This window comes from Ambystoma mexicanum, chromosome 6q, assembly GCF_040938575.1.
Source record: "Ambystoma mexicanum isolate Mex_15411 chromosome 6q, UKY_AmexF1_1, whole genome shotgun sequence".
NCBI lineage: Eukaryota > Metazoa > Chordata > Amphibia > Caudata > Ambystomatidae > Ambystoma > Ambystoma mexicanum.
Genome location: NC_090937.1, coordinates 355,906,784 through 355,927,993, shown reverse-complemented (window position 1 = coordinate 355,927,993; position 21,210 = coordinate 355,906,784). Strand labels below are relative to the sequence as shown.

Here is a 21,210-nt window from a genome sequence, read left to right as displayed (position 1 = left end):
GATTCGCTACTGGCAGACAACTACCGGGCTGTTGCAGAGCAGGTCGAGGCCAAAATTACGCACTGGCGTACCCTTTCACTATCATTAGCCGGAAGACTCTCGCTGGTAAAAATGATCCTGCTCCCCAAGTTGCTATACATATTTGGTAATGTCCCCATCTGGCCGGGTAGGAGATACTTCACGAACCTGCACAAATTGTTTGCTCAATTCCTATGGCACTCTGGCGCGGTGCATAAAAAGTGGTCGGACATGTCACTACCCTACGATAGAGGGGGCTTCACAGCCCCGGACTTGCTGCGATATTGGACTGCTTCACAGGCACAGTTCGCATCTTGCTGGTACCCTGGGCCCCCACCCCGTCCTAACGTTAAACTTGAGGTTCTGGCAGCGGCAGGCATTAATGTAATGTCCTTGATTCTAAACCGGCAGTATGTGCCAGACTCGCCCATTGACCCGGTCCAGACCACGGTACAGGCCTGGGGCCAGATATTCAAAACTTGTGACGAGCAATATCCGTACTACAAATGGCTTCCCGCCTGGAGCTTTCCTGGGCTGGAACCCACACATGACACCGCCCTGGCGCGACACTGGGAGGCCCTGGGATACTGCGCCCTCACTGATTTCTATCCAGAGGGACAGTTTATAACACCGCAGACGTGGAGACCGGGGCACTCGGGTTCCGTTCTGGAACTCCTGCATTTCTACAGACTCTGCGCTGCCTTTCGAAATGCATGGCCTGTCTTACGCATTGAGCCCCAGGACTCTCCTGGGATTGCCTACATCGCCAACTCAGGTGGCGCCCACAGGGTGGTTTCTTCGTTATACAAACTCCTCTTGACCGCTGCTTCTCCCCTTACATCCAGGGCTCGTGATGACTGGGCCTCCGAACTGGAGCTGGAACTCACTGATCAACATTGGGAGAAGATGTGTTCCCATACTAGCAGGGTGTCCCTAAACTTCCGCTACCGCACCATACAATATAAATTGCTCAACAGGTTGTATATAGAATCCATTTACTCCATATAGAATCTCGAGGTTTGCTCGCTCCGATTCTCGGCTATGCCCCCGCTGCGGTGCGGAAGGTTCTGACCATCTACACATGTTTTGGGACTGCCCGGAACTGGCCACATTCTGGAGTAAAGTCATAGAGTCATTGTCTGCAATCACTGATACTGTTGTTGATCCCGATCCAATGGTGGTTCTGTTTGGGGTATGGCAGCCGGGGGGGGGCCAAGGACATTGTTAAGTTCTTGAATGTGAGCTGTGTCGTAGCCAAGAAATGTGTCTTACAAAGCTGGAAGAGCCCTACTCCCCCTACATTCCAGAAATGGTTAAATTTACTCATGTGGTCCCGAAACTGCGAGGAGGAATTCCTGGGTATGCTCCCAGTACGTTCTCGTCCTGAAAACATATGGTCTGCATTCAACGGCTACTTACTTAGCTTAAATGACACTTTGTCGGTGGATGAGTCCTCCTAACTTCTCTATAATCTGTTTGGTAACTTGGTGCTCCGTGATATGTTGTTACTCAGCTACTGTTGTCATACTTCTGCCTATATGCTCTGGTATTCACCTACATATGTACCAAATTTGTTTCTATTGCTCTGATGTGTCTGTATGCTGTTTGCCTCTGTCAGCAAAAATAAAAGTATAAATGCCACATCATATCATATAACAGTTAAAGTTTTAAGGTGCCTTAAAGTACGGGTAATAGCAAGTGAGAAACCTTTTAAAAGCAGGAAAAATGAAAGCAACAAAACACATTCAAACATTTGTTTAATGCATATTTTTTGTCAATCCAGATTTGATTTCAAAGTGCTGTCCAAGGGGCAGAGGCCCAGTGTACACCCCTTGGCATGACCTCCTTTCTTTGGTCTATCTTATTTTCCCTTTTCTCATTCGATATTTGCCAAATAACACACAGATCTTCTCCATTAGGACAGTTTTTCTGAAGTCCAACTAGGGCTTAGTAAACCATACAACTGAGACAGTACAAAACTCCACTCTTGCTAAAAGGCTGTACCACCTGAGTAGTTGGTAGAGTGGACAAGGCAGCCAGGCTTATCTTAGGAGGGAGCAAGGGCTGTATAAAGGTACAAAGAACCTGTAGCATACAAATGATTCAACAGAAACACAAACCCACTTACACCCAGAAGTATTATACAAAATAAAGGTTTATTATAAATACACATGGGCCAGGGTAAATGTTGGTGAATAAGTACTTTGTCATAGAATCATTAACACATTATAAAACCAAAAGAACGCTTGAAGGTACACAAGACCAAAACAAAGACTGTTCAGAATCACTAACAGTATTTCTAGGTACGTCAGACCTAATCATACACATTTAGAATAGAACACACCTATTCAGGGGAGTACAACCACAAGTTACTTTTAGATTACTTTACAATAAGTCAAGGGTAGTAGACCCAGTCAGTCATGCAGTGACACCAAGATAAGGAATTACATAGTAAACCAACCCTACCAGGATACTTTTCTGAATAGTGGAACACAAATTCATGGAACAGTATAAACCTTTAACTACTTTCAGGATAATACTCAGTTAACCCAGATGAGTATAACCCAAGGTTATAATTAACAATTACAGTTGCTTTTCGGTTCAGTGGAACACAGACTAAGGTACGCAATAACTCTCAAACTTATTTTAGGAGGCAACGAGGCAGACCAAGGTTAGTAAAACCTACAATACACTTATTAAGAATTGCACACAGCTATTCAATAGACCTATTCTAGACAGACTAAGCAAGACCCAGTTGGTGAACGTATACATTTATATCCTAAAAGAAATAGTAAAGTGAAGCCAACATCATTTCTTTTGGGAAGAGGGGAACCCAATTCACAGGTGAGTAAAATAACCTTATACATACTTTTCAGAATGCTAAAACACATTCAAAGTATATTTATTTAATTATTTCATTTGTAAAGCGCACATACAACCCGGAGGCATTGAGGCGCTGTTGCAGGTACAAGTCAACGAGGCAAGCTTAGTCATACAGTTAGGTATTTGTTGCACAGACCCAAGTGAGCAAGGTAATATTACAGTTACATTGAGACATAGCATTCTCATACATATTGGTCATACTGTACATGCTGTATGTTGTATAGTATGGTTAAATTGCTGGCATGATGGGCGGAGGGGGCGGGTAGGAAAAGAGCTGAGGTTTGAGAGCTTTACGAAAGATCCAGTAGGATTTCTCAACCCTCAGGGGAGGGGGGGTCATTCCAGAGTTTGGCAGCGCGATAGGGGAAGCTGGAGCCTCCAGCTTTACATCTCCTCACTTTAGGCACAAGATGTATGTCCGTGTATGGGTACCTTGTGGGGCTTGATGGATGGGCTTTGGTGATTCTTTGTGTGAGGTAAGGGGGCGCTGTATTGGAGAGGCACTTGTGGGCAATGGAAAGTGTTTTAAAAGTGATCCGCTCCTGGATTAGCAGCCAATGGGCTTCTCTTATAGCTTTGGAGATATGTTCTCGTTCGGGATATTCAGGGCTGTTCTCAAGGCGTTGTTTGGTATAACTTGCAGTTTTTTAATATTTCTAACTGAGGTGCCTGTAAATAGGACGTTACAATAGTCAATCTTGGAGCCAATGAAGGCCCGGCCAATGGTGAGGCAGTTGTTTTTAGTGAGGAAGGGTCTGGCTGCGTTGAGGACCTTAGTGGCGTAGGCTGCAGAGGAAGTAATGGCACTTACTTGCCTTGACAAGGTGAGTGAGGCTCCAGGTGTCTTTACTGTAAGGGAATCACACACCGATCTGGAAAGATGTGTATTGAATGTTAAGCAACTTGCATGCATTGGGTGTGCTGACAATTAAGATGTCCGTCTTGTCGCTCTGCCATCCATGCCTGAATTAGATGTTGTTGAGGGTAATGGAGTCATCTGTGAAATATGCCTGAGGGTGGGATCAGGATTTGCGTGTCGCCAGCACAGTTAGTGTTAGCTATGCCGAGGGAGTATAGGATGTTAAAGAGTGGCCTGGTAAAGATATTGTATAGGTTGGGGGCGATGCAGGACCGTTGGAGTACAGCGCAGGTGATGGGGGAGGGTGAGGCATTGGCAGCGTCTGAGAAGACTCATGACTTTGCCTTCCAGGAAGGATGCAATCCAGGCACAAGCAATTGCATAGAAATTGGCGTGGGTGTTAAGGTGTTGGCAGAGGATTTGATGGTTGACCAGGTCGAATGCTGCTGATAAGTCGAGGAGGAGGAGGAGCAAAGCACAGTTTCCTTCATCCCTGATGTCATCAAGCAGATTTTTCAGATCGAGAAGGGCAGATTCTTGGTGCATCCCTAGGATATTGTTGAACCTGCAAGTAGGCTGTTAGGTCTAAGATTTCTAGTAGCAAGGGGACAGTTGTAATTGCCTATAGTTGGATCGAATGGATGGGTCAAATGAGGTTTTTTTCAGGAGGGGCAGGACCCAAGCTTCTTTAAGGGTGGCTGACACGCTGCTTTTGGATAAGGATGCGATTATGAAGGACTTGATGACTGGGGCTAGCACGTCAGCAAATTCTTTGACGAGTGTTGTTGGGCAAATATCACTGTTGCATTTAGAGGGTTTCAGGTTTTGGATTAGCTTTAAGACTTAGCTTTCGGTCAGGTAGCTTTAAGATTTAGCTTTTGGTCAGATCTCTGAAGGAGAATTGATTGGTGGAGGGAACTGTGGGTGTGCGGGTGGGGGGGAGTGCAGCTGATGTTTCTGGCTGTTGGGTCATTATTGAATTTGGCTTGTTGTGAGAGTATTTTTAGGTTCAGGGTGTCGATTTTCCCTAAGAACCATGCTTGAATGTCAGAGCACCATGTAGCGTATTTGGTGGATTTATACAGTTTGACCGTGGCGTTACTGTGGCCAAATCTGCCCATACTAAACCCCCCCAACAACCCCATACACCCCCACCGACACCCTACATACCTTTTTGCCGTATGCTCATCTTGTAACCCTGCGGCGTCAGATCCGTCCCTCCTATGTGGGTCAGATCTGACGCTGCAGGGTTCGCTTTTCTCTTTTTTTCCCCATCCTCTGCCTCCAAACCTCCGGAAGCGGGGGACACCCCCGCTACCTCCAAACGCCATCACTACCAAACATAGGCTGCGGGGGACACCCCTGCTCACCATGTTTGGTAGTGATTATCCAAATTGATCGTTTACAAACGATCGAATGGCACTGGCTGAATTTGGACAGATTTACTATACGATCGTTTGTAAATGATCAATTAGGGTAATACCTCTTTGGTGAGGATGGTGGGTGGTAGGGTGGGAGATTCAAGTTCCCTGTATATGGTCAAGATTTTTTTTGTATCAGAGGCAGCCATGCGGATTCTAGTGTTGAAGGAATTTGATTTTGCTGCGATAGTGGCCGCCTTGTATTGTTTTGATATTTTATTGAACTCATTTTTCAGAGTCAGAACTGCGTCGGAGTGAGCTGGGGCTGTCGTTTCAGAGTACAGAGTTTCATGAGGTCCGGGGTAAACCAAGAGTTTGAATGTCTAACTATCTTGGATTTGTGTGGGATTAGGGTATTCACAGCTTTTCAAAGTATTGTGGTATATGTTGCCACTAATGAATTGGGATTGGATGCGAACGGGGGCTGGAGGTCTGAGGTGTTAAGCAGGAGAAGGTTGTTGTCTCTAGTGAGCTTGTGTGAGCTTCGTGTAACTGCAGGAGGTAGAGGGATGGATGTGGTTTTGGCTTTGACATGCTGAAGGATGGAGAAGAAGATGATGATGTGGTGGTCTGACCAAGGACAGGGATGATGGCACTGGTGGAGATCTTACAGTTGTGGTCAGCAATCCAGTCTAGAGTACATCCATTAGAGTGTGTGGAAAAGGTAATGCCCTGACAGACATCTAGGGTGTCGAGGGCATCGGATAGCGAAGATGCATGTGGGTTGTTTGGGTCATGGAGGCCCAGGTTAAGGTCTCCTAGCCAGATAGTTTTGGAGGAGGCTTTTAGGTTGTCCTGCAGAATATGAAGTAAGTTTTGCTCGAAGTTTTTTTTGGGTGTGGGGGGGTGGATGGTGATAGTGCATGTAGGCGAGTGTGAGAACTTAAGCGAGAAGGTCAGTAGAACCCTCAAGGGTGGCGTTGCACCTTCTGAGGAGAAGGGATTCTCTGGCTAGAAGGGCGACGCCACCTCCTCTGGCGGAGGGTCTGTAAGTCCAGAAGATGGTGTATCCTGGAGGTATTCCTGGTATAGTAAGAACTTTTGTAACTGTTCCTTTTTTTCTTTAGAGGGTCAGTTACCAAACTCTTTAACAAGAAAGTACTATTAAACACTTATTACATTTCTTAGCCAAGCGGTCCGAACCTTCTAAGTCTTTCCCTATTCTTGAAGCAGGAGTGTAGCAGTGGCAGGAGGGGGTAACCAATACTCTAGTGTCCAGCAGACAGGTCAGGATAGGCACAGATGTAGGAAAATCAGAGTACCTGTGGACGTCTGTTAGAATCCAGGGACTTCAGAGAAGAAACCCTAGGAGGATTCCAGCAGTGGGCCGGGGTGAACTGGATGAGAGGACTCTCAATCACATGAAACACCCCAAAAGCTACACAGGAATCACACAAGGCTTAGGGTAAGTAATACCCCAGCCAGCACAGTACCTCAGCACAGAAGAGTTTGCAGCAGGATGTCGTCAGAATCTGTAGCCAAAAACCCAGTTGATGAATTCTTTGTCATGAAGACTGAAGACTGAAGACAGGACACTGGAAGCAATTTTGCAGCAGGGATCATTAGGGAATGGTCCAAGCAAGAGTTTATTCACGGCTGGATGTGGTTCTGTGGTTTTGGTGCCCTTTTTAGGAGCAAGGAGAAGACCGAATATCGCTGGTTGGATTCTCGTCGCTAATCTGGTCCAGCACTCTGGTGAGGGGACTTCAATGATTATTTGTCTCTCTGGACGTCAAGCATTATGCCCACAAAGTTTCAGCAAGATTTGGAATTCGGATGGCTCATGGTCCCAGTCTATTGGGGTATTGCAGCCCCGCAAGGTCGCAGCACGACGTGGAATGGCTCAAAATGCAGGTCTTCTTGAGCCAGTGGATCTCATCAGGCTCTGGGTCAGGTCGTCCTTTACGGGATCCCAGGTCGCTTGCAAGGAAGGATAACAGCAGGCTCCAGTAACACAGTAGACTCTCCAGTCACTGGAAATAGTCTCAGCAGGCTTTTCTTCATCTTCCTCTTCAGTTATGGTACCAGTAGTTGACCTCTTCAGCTTCCAGGATCGGACCTTTATCCAGGAACCCAGCCAACCATACAGGCATGCAACATTGAAACCCGAGTGGGTGGCAGGCCCAAGGTCTCCTGCCGAAGACAAAACCTGCACAAAACCATATCCCATCCTGAAGTGTAGGGGAAGGACTAAGAAGGACACAAAACTCAAAGACTGAGGCAATTCTGGTAAAATGAGCACCCATGGGTGACTTTAAGCAGCTGTAGAAACAGCCTGCAGTAAAGGTGCACCGAATTACTAAAAAGGTTCACTGCCACCAGCCATTTAGGGTAAGCTTGGCCCTGTAACATAAATGTTACTGTGAGAATGAGAAAGGGGATACACTATCTCCCCACCACTCCATATAAGGTGGGGTGTGCTAGTCTCACCAAAATAAAGTTTAAAATATCCTTTCTATCCTTGGGAACAGTAGCTCTCAAGGTTAGCCAGAGAAAATTAAAAGGGGAGCCCAAGGGGCAACCCTAGCAACAATAAAAGATATATGCCAAAAAGATGTCAAAAGGGACCAAATCCAAAAGACACTATGGAGAGTCTTAAAAATAACACCCATAAAAAGAGTAAAAGAGGCTGCAAGTGTGGAAAAAGGTTCCCACTCGCTGAGAAATAGGGCAAAATAATCCACCAGTCCAGCAAAAAGTTCTAGGGGTCTCAAAAGGGAGGGAGATTTATCATTAAACTGAAAATCTTACCCAACACACTCTAACTCTCCTTTTGGCTGCATCTGATGTTTTTCCCAATTTTTCGCTCAATGTGGATTACTGAATCCACCAATCCTGTTGGATCCATGAAACAAAGGTGGTGACAAAAACATTGTTTCTTCATCGAAATTGGACTTGCACTGCAAAAATGACATCTGAAACAGCTGCCTTAGGCATTGTTCTATCCCACTACATGCACACTGGTGTTTAGCAGTGACCCCCTCATCAGGCTTTCCTCAATGTTCCTTTTTTTGTAAAACGGGTCCTTGAATCTGGAGAGCTGTCTAGAGCAGCGGATTACAGATTGGCAAGAATGCTTTTTATGTCAAATTAAGATTTATCTGGCACTAAAACACCGGCAAACCAGCCCTTTGAGGTTCATTTCCTCCCCGACCAGCACCATGTAATCTACCCATCACCCACTGTGCTGATTCAGTGTTTCCTTTCATTGTCGTTTGTGCCTTGGATACTTGGAAGCATTATTGAAACCCTCAGAGCTTGTAACAAGGTTCGCAGATTGAGGGTGGCAACACATGTGAACCGAACTGAATAGGGCAATGCCCAATGCCCAAGTGATCCTACCTCCAATGCTTGTAGGGCATAGCCTTGACCAGAAAGGGTCACTGTGCTTGTGACATGGCCATAAACCATAACTGATCTATAAGTGGTGGTGATTGTGGCATAATTTGATTGCTGTTGTAAATGGCACCTACATTTACCTAGGCTTATGTTAGCAATTGATCTGTCACATAGGACACCCAAAGGATGCCAAGACCAATTGATGTAGTTATTTCTCTCTCTCTCTCTCTCTCTCTCTCCCCATTTCTCTCCCTCTCTCTCTTGCTCACCATTTCTCTCTCTCTCTCTCTATCTCTCCCTCTCTCTCTCTCTCTCTCTCTCTCTCTCTCCATCTCTCTCCTTATGCCTGCAATCCGCTATAGCAGTAGTCTTTTAAATGACTATTGTTCCAGAGTAGCTGCCTGACCCCTCTCTGGTGCACCATGCTCATGGGTGATCTGAAATCTTCTGTTCGATCCAACTAAGTTGATGGCTTTCTGGGGTCTCATCACTCATGACAAAATCACTCCCTGATGTTCTGGAATACTCTCTGGGTTTCGTCATAGGAATCATAGTTGCAAGCCAGGAAAGAGTCAGAAGGATCAAGCACCAATAGTCTTCCTTCGACAGTAGGTCAAACCTAAATCATCTCCGAGCTACCACTATGTTCCCCAGCACTCACTGCAACCTCCTCTAAGACCCTGAATCGGTCTAGGGCCTAACATGGCTCTCTGGGACAACCTTCCTCCTCCAGCTGGTTGATCTTTCCCCAGTCCTCCCACTCATGGATCAGCTCCTTAATGAAGTCCCAATCTCTTTCCTGCATTGCCTTCTCTTTCCTCCTCCACCTCTGAAAAACACAAGGCATTTCTTCTTCCTTACTGCCCCCCTCCTCCCAAACTAGGGATGTCTCTTTTCCAACCTCCTCTTTTCCTTCCAGGTTACTTGTTCTTTTTGGTACAGTGATTACCCCCTACTTGTCCTTCACCAGCTCCTCACTTTGGCCTTGATTTATGGGCACCACCTCCTAGCTACCATCTCAGGCTGTCCTCGTCACCAACACCTCCTTTCTATCACCTTAGGCTGTTCTGGTCACCACTACTTCTCTACCACCTTGGACTACTCTTATGGCAACCATGTATTCTATGCCACCGTAAACTGCTCCCATCCTCACCACCTTTTCTCTACCAACTTGGGCTGTTACCATCGCCACCATCTCTTCTCCACCACCTTGAACTCTTCTGGAGACTGCCACCTCCTTTCTATTTCCCCAGAGTGTTCGAACCACAACCTCCCCTCTGACAAGTGAACTTCTCCAGCTCTTCCACAACCACTTAACCAGCTCTTAACCAGCCCTTGTTTAGCTGTTACCACCTCCTGTAACCACTACCACATCCTTCTCATCAGGTCCAAACACCTCCTTTCCTACAGATACTACTAGATTCTTCTCCTTGGAAGAGGCCACCTCCCCCTTGCATTCACAAAGGTTAGGACTCCAGATCCTGCAACCCTCCCTGAGTGGGCTATCTGGGATTTATCCGGCTCCCTGCCTAGCCTTGGTTTGCATTACTGGGCACAGTCTGCACCAGTGCTCACTGATTGGTATAGGGCTGTGATTGCTTATACACTTCGATTTAGGAAATAGTCTGTGCTTGTAGAAACTGCAAGGTTGTGTTCACATCAGAGAAACTTTGCAGAGGGAAAAGGTTTCTGTGACTTGTGCTGCCCTCTGATCCAATTCCCGGTCGTGCAGCGGTACGTTTGCAACATTGTTTCTGCGGCGCTCCCTGCTTCATCAAGTGTCCCTTTTAAGATGTGAAATGACTACCCTAATGTCCTGTATTTAGTTTAACAATGCTTTAACACACACTACCAGTGAATTGAAATGTCTTCCCTGAAGGGAAAAGGGGCTTTTTATACACTGGAGCTGGAGGCCATCTGCAGAAAAACCGAATAAATCCTCATAAATTGCAGACCAGAACAGCTTGATTTCATGGTCCTCAACTACGTGATGCAGCCAAGCTAGACAATGGTCATTCACCCGCGGTGGGAAGACGAATGGTTTCCAGCAGCACACATACAAAGTTAAACATGGACTTGTTAACAACTTTGCAACATTGAGGGCACTCTCAGAGGCAAAAGTGGTATTGCTAACAGTTACATTGGGTACACAGTCATTCTCATCACCTTGAAGACGTGCACAGAGTGCTGAGAACAGAGCTGGGTCCCAGGCCTGGGAGACCAGTTCCGGACAATCAGGGGACAGAAATCCAGGGGTTGATCGCAGGGGGCAAGGGCCAATGGTAATCATGTGACCACTGCAACAATGTAATGGATAGTTTCTTGGGCAAGGGGCAGCCACCTGACATACGAGGGCCAATCAACTAAGATCCATAGTGGTTATCCATATGGGATACCACTCCGATCACCCAACCGAAAAGACTGAACATTTTTTTCAGGGAAGGGCCCATGTTGTGACAAAAGGGGACAACAAAACGGCCTGACACAGGCTTGGAAGTGGCGATTCTGGGAATGTACGAATGTCCTGTATTATCCCTGCCAGTTTGTGTAATAAACAATTATTCTACCTTGCCCTTGGCTGAGTCCTTCGTTTGTTACTGGGAGAGGGTTGTTTGGCTCTGGGAGCTGAACGGGTACACTCGTAGTAACCCTCAGACCTCTGGCATACCTAAGCCAACAACTTATTTCACTACCACCCTGAAGCTTGCATATAGAAGCACTGTTAGCCTTCCACATCTTGGTAGACTGTGTAGCTTGGCCACCTCTCACATCTAAGCGAACTGTGTTTTAACTGTGCAAATTGGTGATATCTCACATCTGGTCCAGGCAGGGAAAACAACAATTGTCACTCCCCCATAACTGTTCTTGTTTGTTTTGTAAATTGTAAAGGTTTGTAATTTTACCAAATACAATAAAAAAATGTTTTTTTTAAAATAACTGTTCTTGTTACCAGCAGCTTTTAGTCTAATGCACGTGGCCTGTGATGATGTGGTGGTTATATCTTGCCCTAAAGCCATATCAGTTAGCCATTCTGGATAACTCTTCAAACCACTCACCTGTCACATAGCCCAATCATCCTGCTCCCCTAGGCACTTGGCCTACCTATGTCTGCCCGCTATAGTCAGCCCCTCACTTGTGTGCGGTATCCATCCAGCCTTGTTGTGTAAGGTAACCACACTTTGCATTATGCCAGTTGTATTAGTCTGCCACAGTTTGCCGCCTGCATATACTCATTTCTATTTAGCAACTGTTGCCCCATATATACTCACTGAGTTCTAAACTGTGTTGCCCAGCCATGTATCACATCTAGGAGTACTGTTAGAGATATATTACATCTAGGTGGACTGTATTCTAACTGCGCTAGCTAGTACTAGACAGAAATGTATGTTAGCCTGTGTCACACCTAGATGGAATTGAGACTATTAGCTTGCGTCCCATTTGGACTGAATTGTGATTATTAGCTTGCGTCAGAAATTTGAAATTAGCTTGCGTCACAGCTACACAGAATTGTGATTATTAGCTTGCATCATGCCTAGATGGAAATGTGAATATTAAATTACGTCACATCTAGAAAGGAATGTGAATATTAGCTTGTGTCACATCTGGATAGAATTGTAGATATGATCTAAACAGAAGCAGACCTCTAAAGCACAATAAACTGCATGCACTTCACTACCCTACACCACAAAACAACAAGCCACACAGCCTCGCACAACAGCACATTAAGGCTACCAACCAAGAAATACACCTAAACTCAGCGAACAGTGTAAACCGAACTGAAGCTGCCAATAGCACATCACAACTCTTGCTGTTTATCCGGCTCTTGACTTTCAGAGCCACCACACCACCGGGGGACCACTCCGGTGGTAACAGGGCACAATATAAATATCCATTAACATGTGTCAATAGACCCCCCAAATTGAAGATCGTGATGACCAGGCAAATGAACACTTTAAATAAAGTGACTATACCAAGACCTATCTTTTCTCTCCTACATGGAAGAAATTAAAAAAATTATATTGGTACAAGCAACCCTAAGATGCACGCCTTCAGTAAATACCAACATGGCATTTTTAAGAACTTTGATATTCCAACTATGAAGGGATATCACTTGTGTGGATGATACAGTGCATGCCCTTCTACGAGAAAACTTAGTGGTTTCAATAACACCTTCAAATGGCAGCTACAACATGTTAACAATTTGTCAAATGAAAGATTTACGTGATAAGATGCCCTTTCAAAAAGACTTTAGAGTGAGTTTGCGTCTTTTTACCTTTCATGATAAGACAATACAATGAACACAGGAAAGAAGTAAACCGTTATGCAGTACATAGCACAAGTCAAATTCTCTACTTGGGAAATGATGTCTAGTGATGTAGAGAACATACTTTAATGTCAGCATAAATACATAGGGTACATGTGCTACCATTTGTGGTGAGACATAAAGGCTCATGTGCACCGATTGCTTGCCAGCAGAGATGTGATGATGCATCACTTTAAAGGTGATGATGAGAATTCAGCACCCGGGTCATAGCTGTTCCTCAGACTGACGAGGAATCCACAGGTTGCCAAAGTGTCGCGCCCCCCCGCACCCCCCTCACCCAGGTGTATCCCGACAAAGTATTACCAAGCGAGGAGCGGGCCAGTGTGATATAGGTGTGCAAAGATGGAGCAGCTTCATGCTGTGACTTAAATGTTTCACATACCATGTAAATTAATTCCCTCTAAGGATTTATAGATGTCCTGTAGTGCCTTTGCACATCACTCTTAAGGTATGCAGTCAACATCAGAGATGTGCATGCACCCGTTACAATCTCTACAGACTGGTAGTTCCTTGTTGCTCGAATTAACAAGATACATTATACTCAAAGAACTATGGAAAATATCATTGTTACCTCATGTATGGGTCAACGCTGAAACACAGAGCTTCACACAGCACCTCTGTAAAGAAAATAAAAGGGTTAATTATTACAGAATATATGCTATTTGTTAATTGGAAAAATTAGTTTTGTCCATATAGGCTGGTTATTTTGCTACCCTATTAAGATACATTTAACATTTTCAATTTGTATGATGTATCGGTGGTACATGGTATGGTGGTGAGAGGCTCGGTCCTTTACTCAATTTTAGACTGTTGGGAGAAGGCAAATATGAAGTGGGGATGTTGTGGGTAGGTACTTCCAACACTCCTCGTTCCGGATGGAGAAACAGGAGAGGGCACTGGGAAGCATCACAATGGTAACAAGGTACACTTCGTATTGGTGCAGTACCTTACATCTTGTGCCTTCAGTACCCCACATAGAAGTCAGCATGCTACAATTTGTTCTGTAGGACTTTTGACAACATCCTTTTTTGTAGTATATATCATTCCCATGTGCAGTGTTGTGTCAATAGTGCTATATAAATCCAAAAAAGCAAAATAAACCTATTTCATTGGCTAGAAAATGCCTTTTGATTGGTCTCGATAGGCCAAATTAGGGGGCTCCGTCATGGTTTATTGAGCACATGAGTGACCACTGCCATCTTCCTTTGGAGATGCAATGGTAACAATCCCTAAAGATGGACTGTGAATTCTATTATGAGGTTGCTCCATGCGTCCCTTCACTGCATGTTCCCAGGTCCAACTTGGGTCCTTCCTTTCCTCTATCTCACTCTCTACCTGTGGTGTTCCTCAGGGGTCTAACCCCTCTAACCTGGTTGTTAAATCAATATCTGGCACCCCTTGCTCACCGCATTGCTGCTCTCTGCTCCAACTTTCAGTGCTATGCAAATGACACTAAGCTCATTTTCAGATTATCCTCTGCCACCTCTTCTGCATCTCTCATCTCAGACTGTCTGCTATCCAGGAGTGGTGCGCCGCTAATGATTTCTGTCTTAATGCCAGTAAGATTCTCCTCATAGTCACCCTGCACCCTCCTTTCCTGTCACTCTCTGGCCGGCCTCCCTTTGCCCTCTTCCTACTCCCACCTATGAGGCTAAAAACCTTGGGGTCATCTTCGACTCCACTCTCTCCTTTTCTCCTCACATGTGCTATATTCTCAGTCCCAAACTTAACACAATGGCCGCCCATTCCCACCCGTAACAAAAAGAATATCACAGCAGACAGGATTTTACCGCTTATCATCCCTGCCCTTAACGCATTGCCAGAATCCTTCAACCCTGATACCTTGGTTAATGCATACAACTGCCATGACAAACGCACTGGATACAGTAGCGCCCCTCAAACTACACAAAAGTAAACCAAGAGCACACCTGAACTCTTGGTTCGCAGCTCACCTTAAATCAATAAGAGCTGAAAAAAGGAAGCTAGAATCCATTTGGAGACTCCTCCCTACATCAGATAACAAAACAAACCTGGTCAAATGTATTGCACGCTATAAAAAAAATATATTACTATCTAAACAGGAAACCTACAACAACAGGATTCAGCAGGCCAGCTCTAGCTCCAAGGAACTTTTCACGATCCTAAGAGAATTAGAAGCGCCCATTCCGCAATCTGTTGACTGCATAAAAGACAAACTTTGGTGGACTAACATCCAAAGTGCTCTCTCCGACAAAATGTCCCTTTTACAGAAAAAGATTGAAAACAAAAAAACATCCTTATCCACTGCTGACAACAATGTTGTCCCCCCACAGCGTGCTAATGAATCGGCTCAAAGCTTCAGATTCTCTAACGTTTCCATTCTAGCAGTTGAAAAAACTATCATCTGACTCAAACCCTCTAATTGCAAGGGAGATAGCTGCCCTGCCCAATTTATCAAGGATGCCGCCAGAGACCTATCCCCATTCATAGCTAAACTAAATCAATGCCTCTTTTTCGTCAGGGACTGTCCATAGGAACAAAAGAATCATGGGTACTTCCCTTACTAAAAAAGCAATCCCTGTACCCTACCATACCTACCTATTACCGTCCCATCACCACTGTACCGTTTCTCCTCAAAATACTGGATGAAGTGGCATACATCCAGATTCAGGAACACCTTGAGTCTAACCACATACTAGGTGTCCAATCATGTTTCAGGTCACAACATGGCACAGAAACAGCCCTATTAGACCTTACAACGCAAATTGACACCCTTAAAGACACTGGTAAAACAGCCCTCTTACTTCTACTTGACCTTTCAGCCATCTTCGACCTGGTCGACCACAAAGTATTGTCTCAACATCTAGCTAGCGCTGCCCACTTCTCTAAGGATGCTATCACACGGATTACATCCTTCTTGAATAACAGGACTATGAGAGTCTTCTCCACCACTGACACTGCTGACCCCATTCCCATTACTTGTGGTGTGCCACAAGGCTCATGTGTCTTGCGCACACTGTACAACGTCTTTACGAAACCCATGTTCGATAAGTTGGACCGTATGGGTGTCACCTACACTAACTATGCAGATGACATCCAGATACTCATTCCACTCACGGAGACTACAGTGTGGACTTGGCTCTGGTGAACAAAATGTATCTAATCATTCAGGCATGGATGGCTGTCCATGGCCTATGCATGAATGATGATAAAACAGAACCTCATACTTGGGTCAAAAGCCAACCTGAGCAAACTCAACCCAAACTATTCCTCATTGAATATTGATGGAAATACTATCAAAGTGGCAAAGGAGGTCAAGATACTAGGTTTTCACCTCAACTCCACATCCTCTACAGCCGTTTGATCCTGGCAAGCGCTCTTGTTTTGTCAAAGCTGGATTACTGTAATGCACTCTATTTAGGAGCCAATAAGGGCATCATCAAGAACATACATACAGATTTTACAAAACAACGCGTTGAGATCAGCTTGTGGGATTGTTCGGAAAGAGCACATCTCACAAGTAAGAACACAGAATAAATGGCTCCCTACTAAAGATAAGATCACCCTTAAAACACTCTCCCTTACCCACAAATGTCTGAACGGTGCGGCCCCACGTTACCTATCTGAAAAAATTATCACGAAGGTTACCACTCGACCGACCAGAACAGCTTACTCCGACAAACTGATCGTGATGAGATTCAAACTAAAAAAAAGGCAGGAGGGAGTAGCTTTCCTGTCCTGGTGACAACTGTGGAACGACCTCCCTCCATCACTGAGAGTGGACCAACTCTTCCCACACTTCAGGAGCAACACTGTTAACTGGCTTGTCTCCAAAGACTCTTGACTTGTCCCCCTACTGCTATCCATGAATGAAATAGCACCCCCCCTCCCCCGAGGTGCATAACTCTCGTACTTACTGGGCACTTGCCCCCTGCCTCTATACTTACCTTTATTGTAGCCTTATATCTTTTATGTACATATTGTGTTGCCCCATCTCCTATTACTTCTTGTAATGTACTATGACTTGTATTTACACTATCTATCCTGAATATGTCAATTATTGTAACCTGTCACCTTTATTGCTGTCTGTAACATAAGCCTAACGTATACTTGCTTTCTTGTGAATTTCTGCGCCCAGACACCTACGGGTTCGGCGCACATTACAAATCAATAAATCAACATCTCGGACGTCTCCAAGAAGTCAAATTACCACCTCCACCTCCTCCGAGGCATTCTTCCTTTCCTCTCCTTCCCCCAAAAGCTTACTGTCTCTAGAGCTCTGGTTCCCTCTAGGCTGGACTACTGCAACAGCCTCTTTCTAAATCTCCCTGCTTCCACACTCTGTCCTCTGCAACTCATCCAGGATAGGACTGCGAGACTTGCCCTTGGCCTCAAGCCCTGGGATAGTATCTCTCCAGCCCTGAGATCTCTTCATTGGCTCCCAGTGGCTACAAGGATTACATTCAAGACCCTTTGCATTGTCCCCAAGGCTTTCTGGAGCCTGGGTCCTAAATACCTTCAACTCTCCGTCCTTAAATACCTTCCCACCAGGGCTCTTCGCTCTTCCACCTCCAACTCCCTCAGGGTCAGTTGTTTCTCCAAGCAGCGAGTTGGGGGTAGATATCTTTCCTTGGCTGGGTCCTCCCTCTGGAACAGCCTCCCTGCCACTCTGAAACTTGAGGAGAACCATCTCCAGTTCTGGAAGCACCTCAAGACCTTCCTCTTTGCTTCTACCTTCTCTCTTCCTCTGGCCTGCAGATCTGTCTGCTTCGGCACCGTGCACCTGGCTCCCTCTGATTCCGGGCCCAGGTGCCTGCCCACCCAGCCACACACCCGCACTGCCTCCTGGCAACCCCTGCCCTTGGTCTGTATCTGTAATCCTACAGACCCCTTACCGCACTAATCAGACACCCCTTGTCTGCGCTTGAAAGTTTCCACTTGCAACCCTTTTGGCTGCACTGCCAGTTGTTGTTTGTATCCCTTGCTCTGCACTTTCTACTTCCCCCTCTCTCATGCACTCCCCTATACTTATGCATTCTCAATGCCACTGGGCCTAGTAAGATCGTTGTTTTGTCCTCCCTTGTTCCCCTCCCTTGCCTCGCTGCGCTCTGAAGCAGGTGTGTATGAGTGTGATACAAATAAAATATCATGTGTGAAGGAGAGGAACATGCTTTTGAAGCAAGCAGCACCCTGTTTGGCCCCATTAGTGATGCAACAATTACTCTGTCGTCACATCACTTTTCCAAGTAGGGGAAATAAGAAAATTGAATACATACACCTAAGACAGTAAACATATTGAATGCCCTTACCACCCAATAAAGACAATCACAATATCATTTTATTTTATAGCTTCCAGCACTTGTAAAGCCAAATAGTTTCACATCATAGTTCCTCCCAATCCTGATATGTCTATTCAACATATGTATTTTTACTTGGGAGGTTGATGAATCTATGGAGCTCTCCCACTAAAAACAAAATCACCAATGAATGCTGCAAAATACTGTTCTCTAATTCAGTACGTGAGCCCTAGTATCCTTATTTTAGTGTCCCTCAATTTGTCTCAAAAGAGTGCAATGTAGAAAGCTGCCTCCACAATATTCTGGGCCGCGCACCTTTGACATTTTTCTATGGAATCCTGTAGCCCACCCGGCCCTCGGTGCTGTATTCATCCTCCCCTCACTTGCATCAATGCTGTTTACATGCTTTGCCGGCAAGCTCCCCAAGGGCAGTTTCCACCTCATCAGTTTGGTCTCCACTCCATCCACTTTGTTGAGTAGGGCACTCTTCAATGCCATCGATAACCTTTCAACATTAGAGAGAATAGCAGAGTTAGGGCCATCTATATCTGCACAGTTCTTAGTCTCCTTACTCTTTGTTGGTTGAAAGAAAGCTTCACTGAAGTGTGGTGCCCTTTATGCCTTTTTCATGGGCATCACAGTGCTTCACCATCCCCATGTGGAGAAGTATCACCAGGGATTACCGAGGCATGGGGCTCATCTCTGGGGCAGATTGCTTTCAGCATACCCTTCATAAATGCTTTTGCCTGCAAAAGTCAATATTCAGGTTTCAACACCCAATCCTGAATAATCCAGGGTGCACCCGCTCCTTAATGCGTTTTTCTCTAGCACACCACTTTAACTCCTTATCTCATTTTAGGGGCAGAACCCTGCAGGTTGCCTCCATCCTTGTCTGATGCCTCCCACTTCTGTACCTCAGTAACCTTCAATCTTCTATTTGCGGCCCACAATATAACTGATCACTGGGGACATGAGTGATTAGAGGGCAGATGCCTCGAGTCTGCATATATGAAGCCGCTGTTTCTCTGAGCAAACTGTTTTTTCCTCGCATAACCCTTAGAACCTTGCTTATGGTAATTTATTTTATTCTATTGTTTAAATCGCGGACCCAGCTCGAGAGCAGTGGGGCGCTGTACAGGGTGTTGGCAGCCAGCGGTTGGCCTGGCATATTAACAGTAGTGCAGCACTAGGAGTTGCAGTCTGTGAATCCATTGGTATTATTCCTTGGTCAGGTGTTGAAAAAGTCACGTTTTGAGAGATTTGCAAAACTGGAGAAGTTTGGGTTCATTCCAAGTCGATACTGGTATTGAGTTCCAGAGGGTGGGTGCATGACAAGTGAAAGATTGTTTGTGGGTCCTTTCTTTGCAGACGAGTTGTGATTTGAGCCAGTTGGTCGATTTGCTGTGAGGGGAGCATGTGCCACCAGATATGTAGAACTTAGCTGCCAGTTACACTGGCACACTACTCGCGACTGCTTTGCAGAGGATAGATGCAGTCTTGAACAGGCTCCAGGCCTGGAGAGGAAGCCAAAGTAGTTGGTGTACGATGGAGATGATTCAGTTGAATATCCATGCACCAGTAACTAGATGTGCTGCATCATGGTGGACTTCATTTAGGGGAACAAAGTGGGCAGCTGGGAGTCTTAACAGGAGGCAATTTCCCTCATCGATGTGCAAGACCACACAAGCCTGCACTACAATTTGGAAATATTGTGCAGGGATGAAGGGTTTCATTTTGCGAAGGGTGGAAACTTTGGAGCTATTTCGTTGTGGCCTTTTTGGCTGTGCATTTGTGGAAGGACAGGCTGCTGTCATTACTGAAGCATAAACAGTTGGCTGAATCCGAGAGTTGCAGATCAAATCCTTTTAGCCACCTACAGCCATTGTTGAACAAATTTTTGTGTAGCGGTAGGACCACGGAGGATGAATTCGATTTTGGATGGGTTAACTTTGAGGTAGACAGTTGACATCCAGAAATGGTTGAGGGCTGGGCTTTTTGCTCTCAAGTACAACCGAGTATCATCCATGTATTGGTGGATGGCTTTATCAGGATCTTTGAGCAGTGTTCCCAGAGTTAAAAAGGATCGGTGAGAGGGTAGAGCCTTGGGGGACTTCATAGGAGACTGGGAATCTGTTAGAATACAACATGTTCCTCTGGACAGCCTGGTGTCTGCCCGAGAGGTAGGCAGTAAACCAATTCAGGACAGAACCAGAGAATCCCATTCTGTCAGTGAAGAGGGAGAGGAAGAAGTAGTGGTTGATGTTGCTGAATGCAGCACAAAGGTCAAGGAGGCATGCATTGCCCTGATCACTGATTTGGTGGGCATCATCCATCTCCTGGATGGTGGCTGTCTCACTTTTATACTTGGGGTGGAACAGCAAGTGATAGTCATTTAGGAGATGTATTTGTTCTATTCTGACAAGTAGTTATGTAGCTACTACTTTTAAATGATTTTGCTGATAAACGGGAGGTTTTTAATGGGCTGGTAGTTGACCAAGTCATCTGGGCTACAGTCAGGTTTTTCTAAGAGGTCGTATGAGACCATTCTTGAGGGTGTCTGGGAATGATGCAATTGGGTTTTGAGCCCTTCACACTGGCGCCAGGGTTTCAGAATGTATGAGAGTGCATTATTTCTTTGTAATGAGTCGGAAGTGTTTTAATTGTGTATATGACCCTCATTGGTAATTTTTCTAGGCAAAATTAGGTGCTGAACTGCTAGTCCTGGGCTGGGTCGGGATTGGCGCCAATGTTTCGACACGTGGATGTTCCACAGGATTGGTTGATACTGGAATAACCTAATGGGCCTTGTAGGACTTGGCATATGGCGGCTGCACTGGGAATTAGCCTTCTGTGAGGGAGGCATTAATGACCCTGAAGAGTACGATGCGCACCAGGCCCTTCAGTTGTTTAATGACGAACGCTGGGATCATATTGCCAAAATACAAAGTAGGTTTGAGGGAGACAATTGTTTTTAGGAGATCTGAAGGAGAGAGAGAGGAGAGAGGAGAGAATCCAGTCCAGCGGGACCACGTACATGACAGGTTGCTGGGGGGAGGGGGCTAATGCCATGAGAGGTTGATTGATAATGTG

General features: G+C 45.5%; 1 protein-coding gene across 1 annotated transcript in view; it reads right to left on the bottom strand.

Moving 5' to 3' along the window:
* PTGR1 (prostaglandin reductase 1) overlaps positions 1-21,210 on the bottom strand; it is a 316,150-nt gene that overhangs the window by 138,666 nt on the left and 156,274 nt on the right. The window contains exon 3 of the mRNA XM_069630845.1: positions 13,416-13,461. Within this exon, the coding sequence (XP_069486946.1) occupies positions 13,416-13,461 (46 nt within the window). The remainder of the gene's footprint in view (positions 1-13,415; positions 13,462-21,210) is intronic.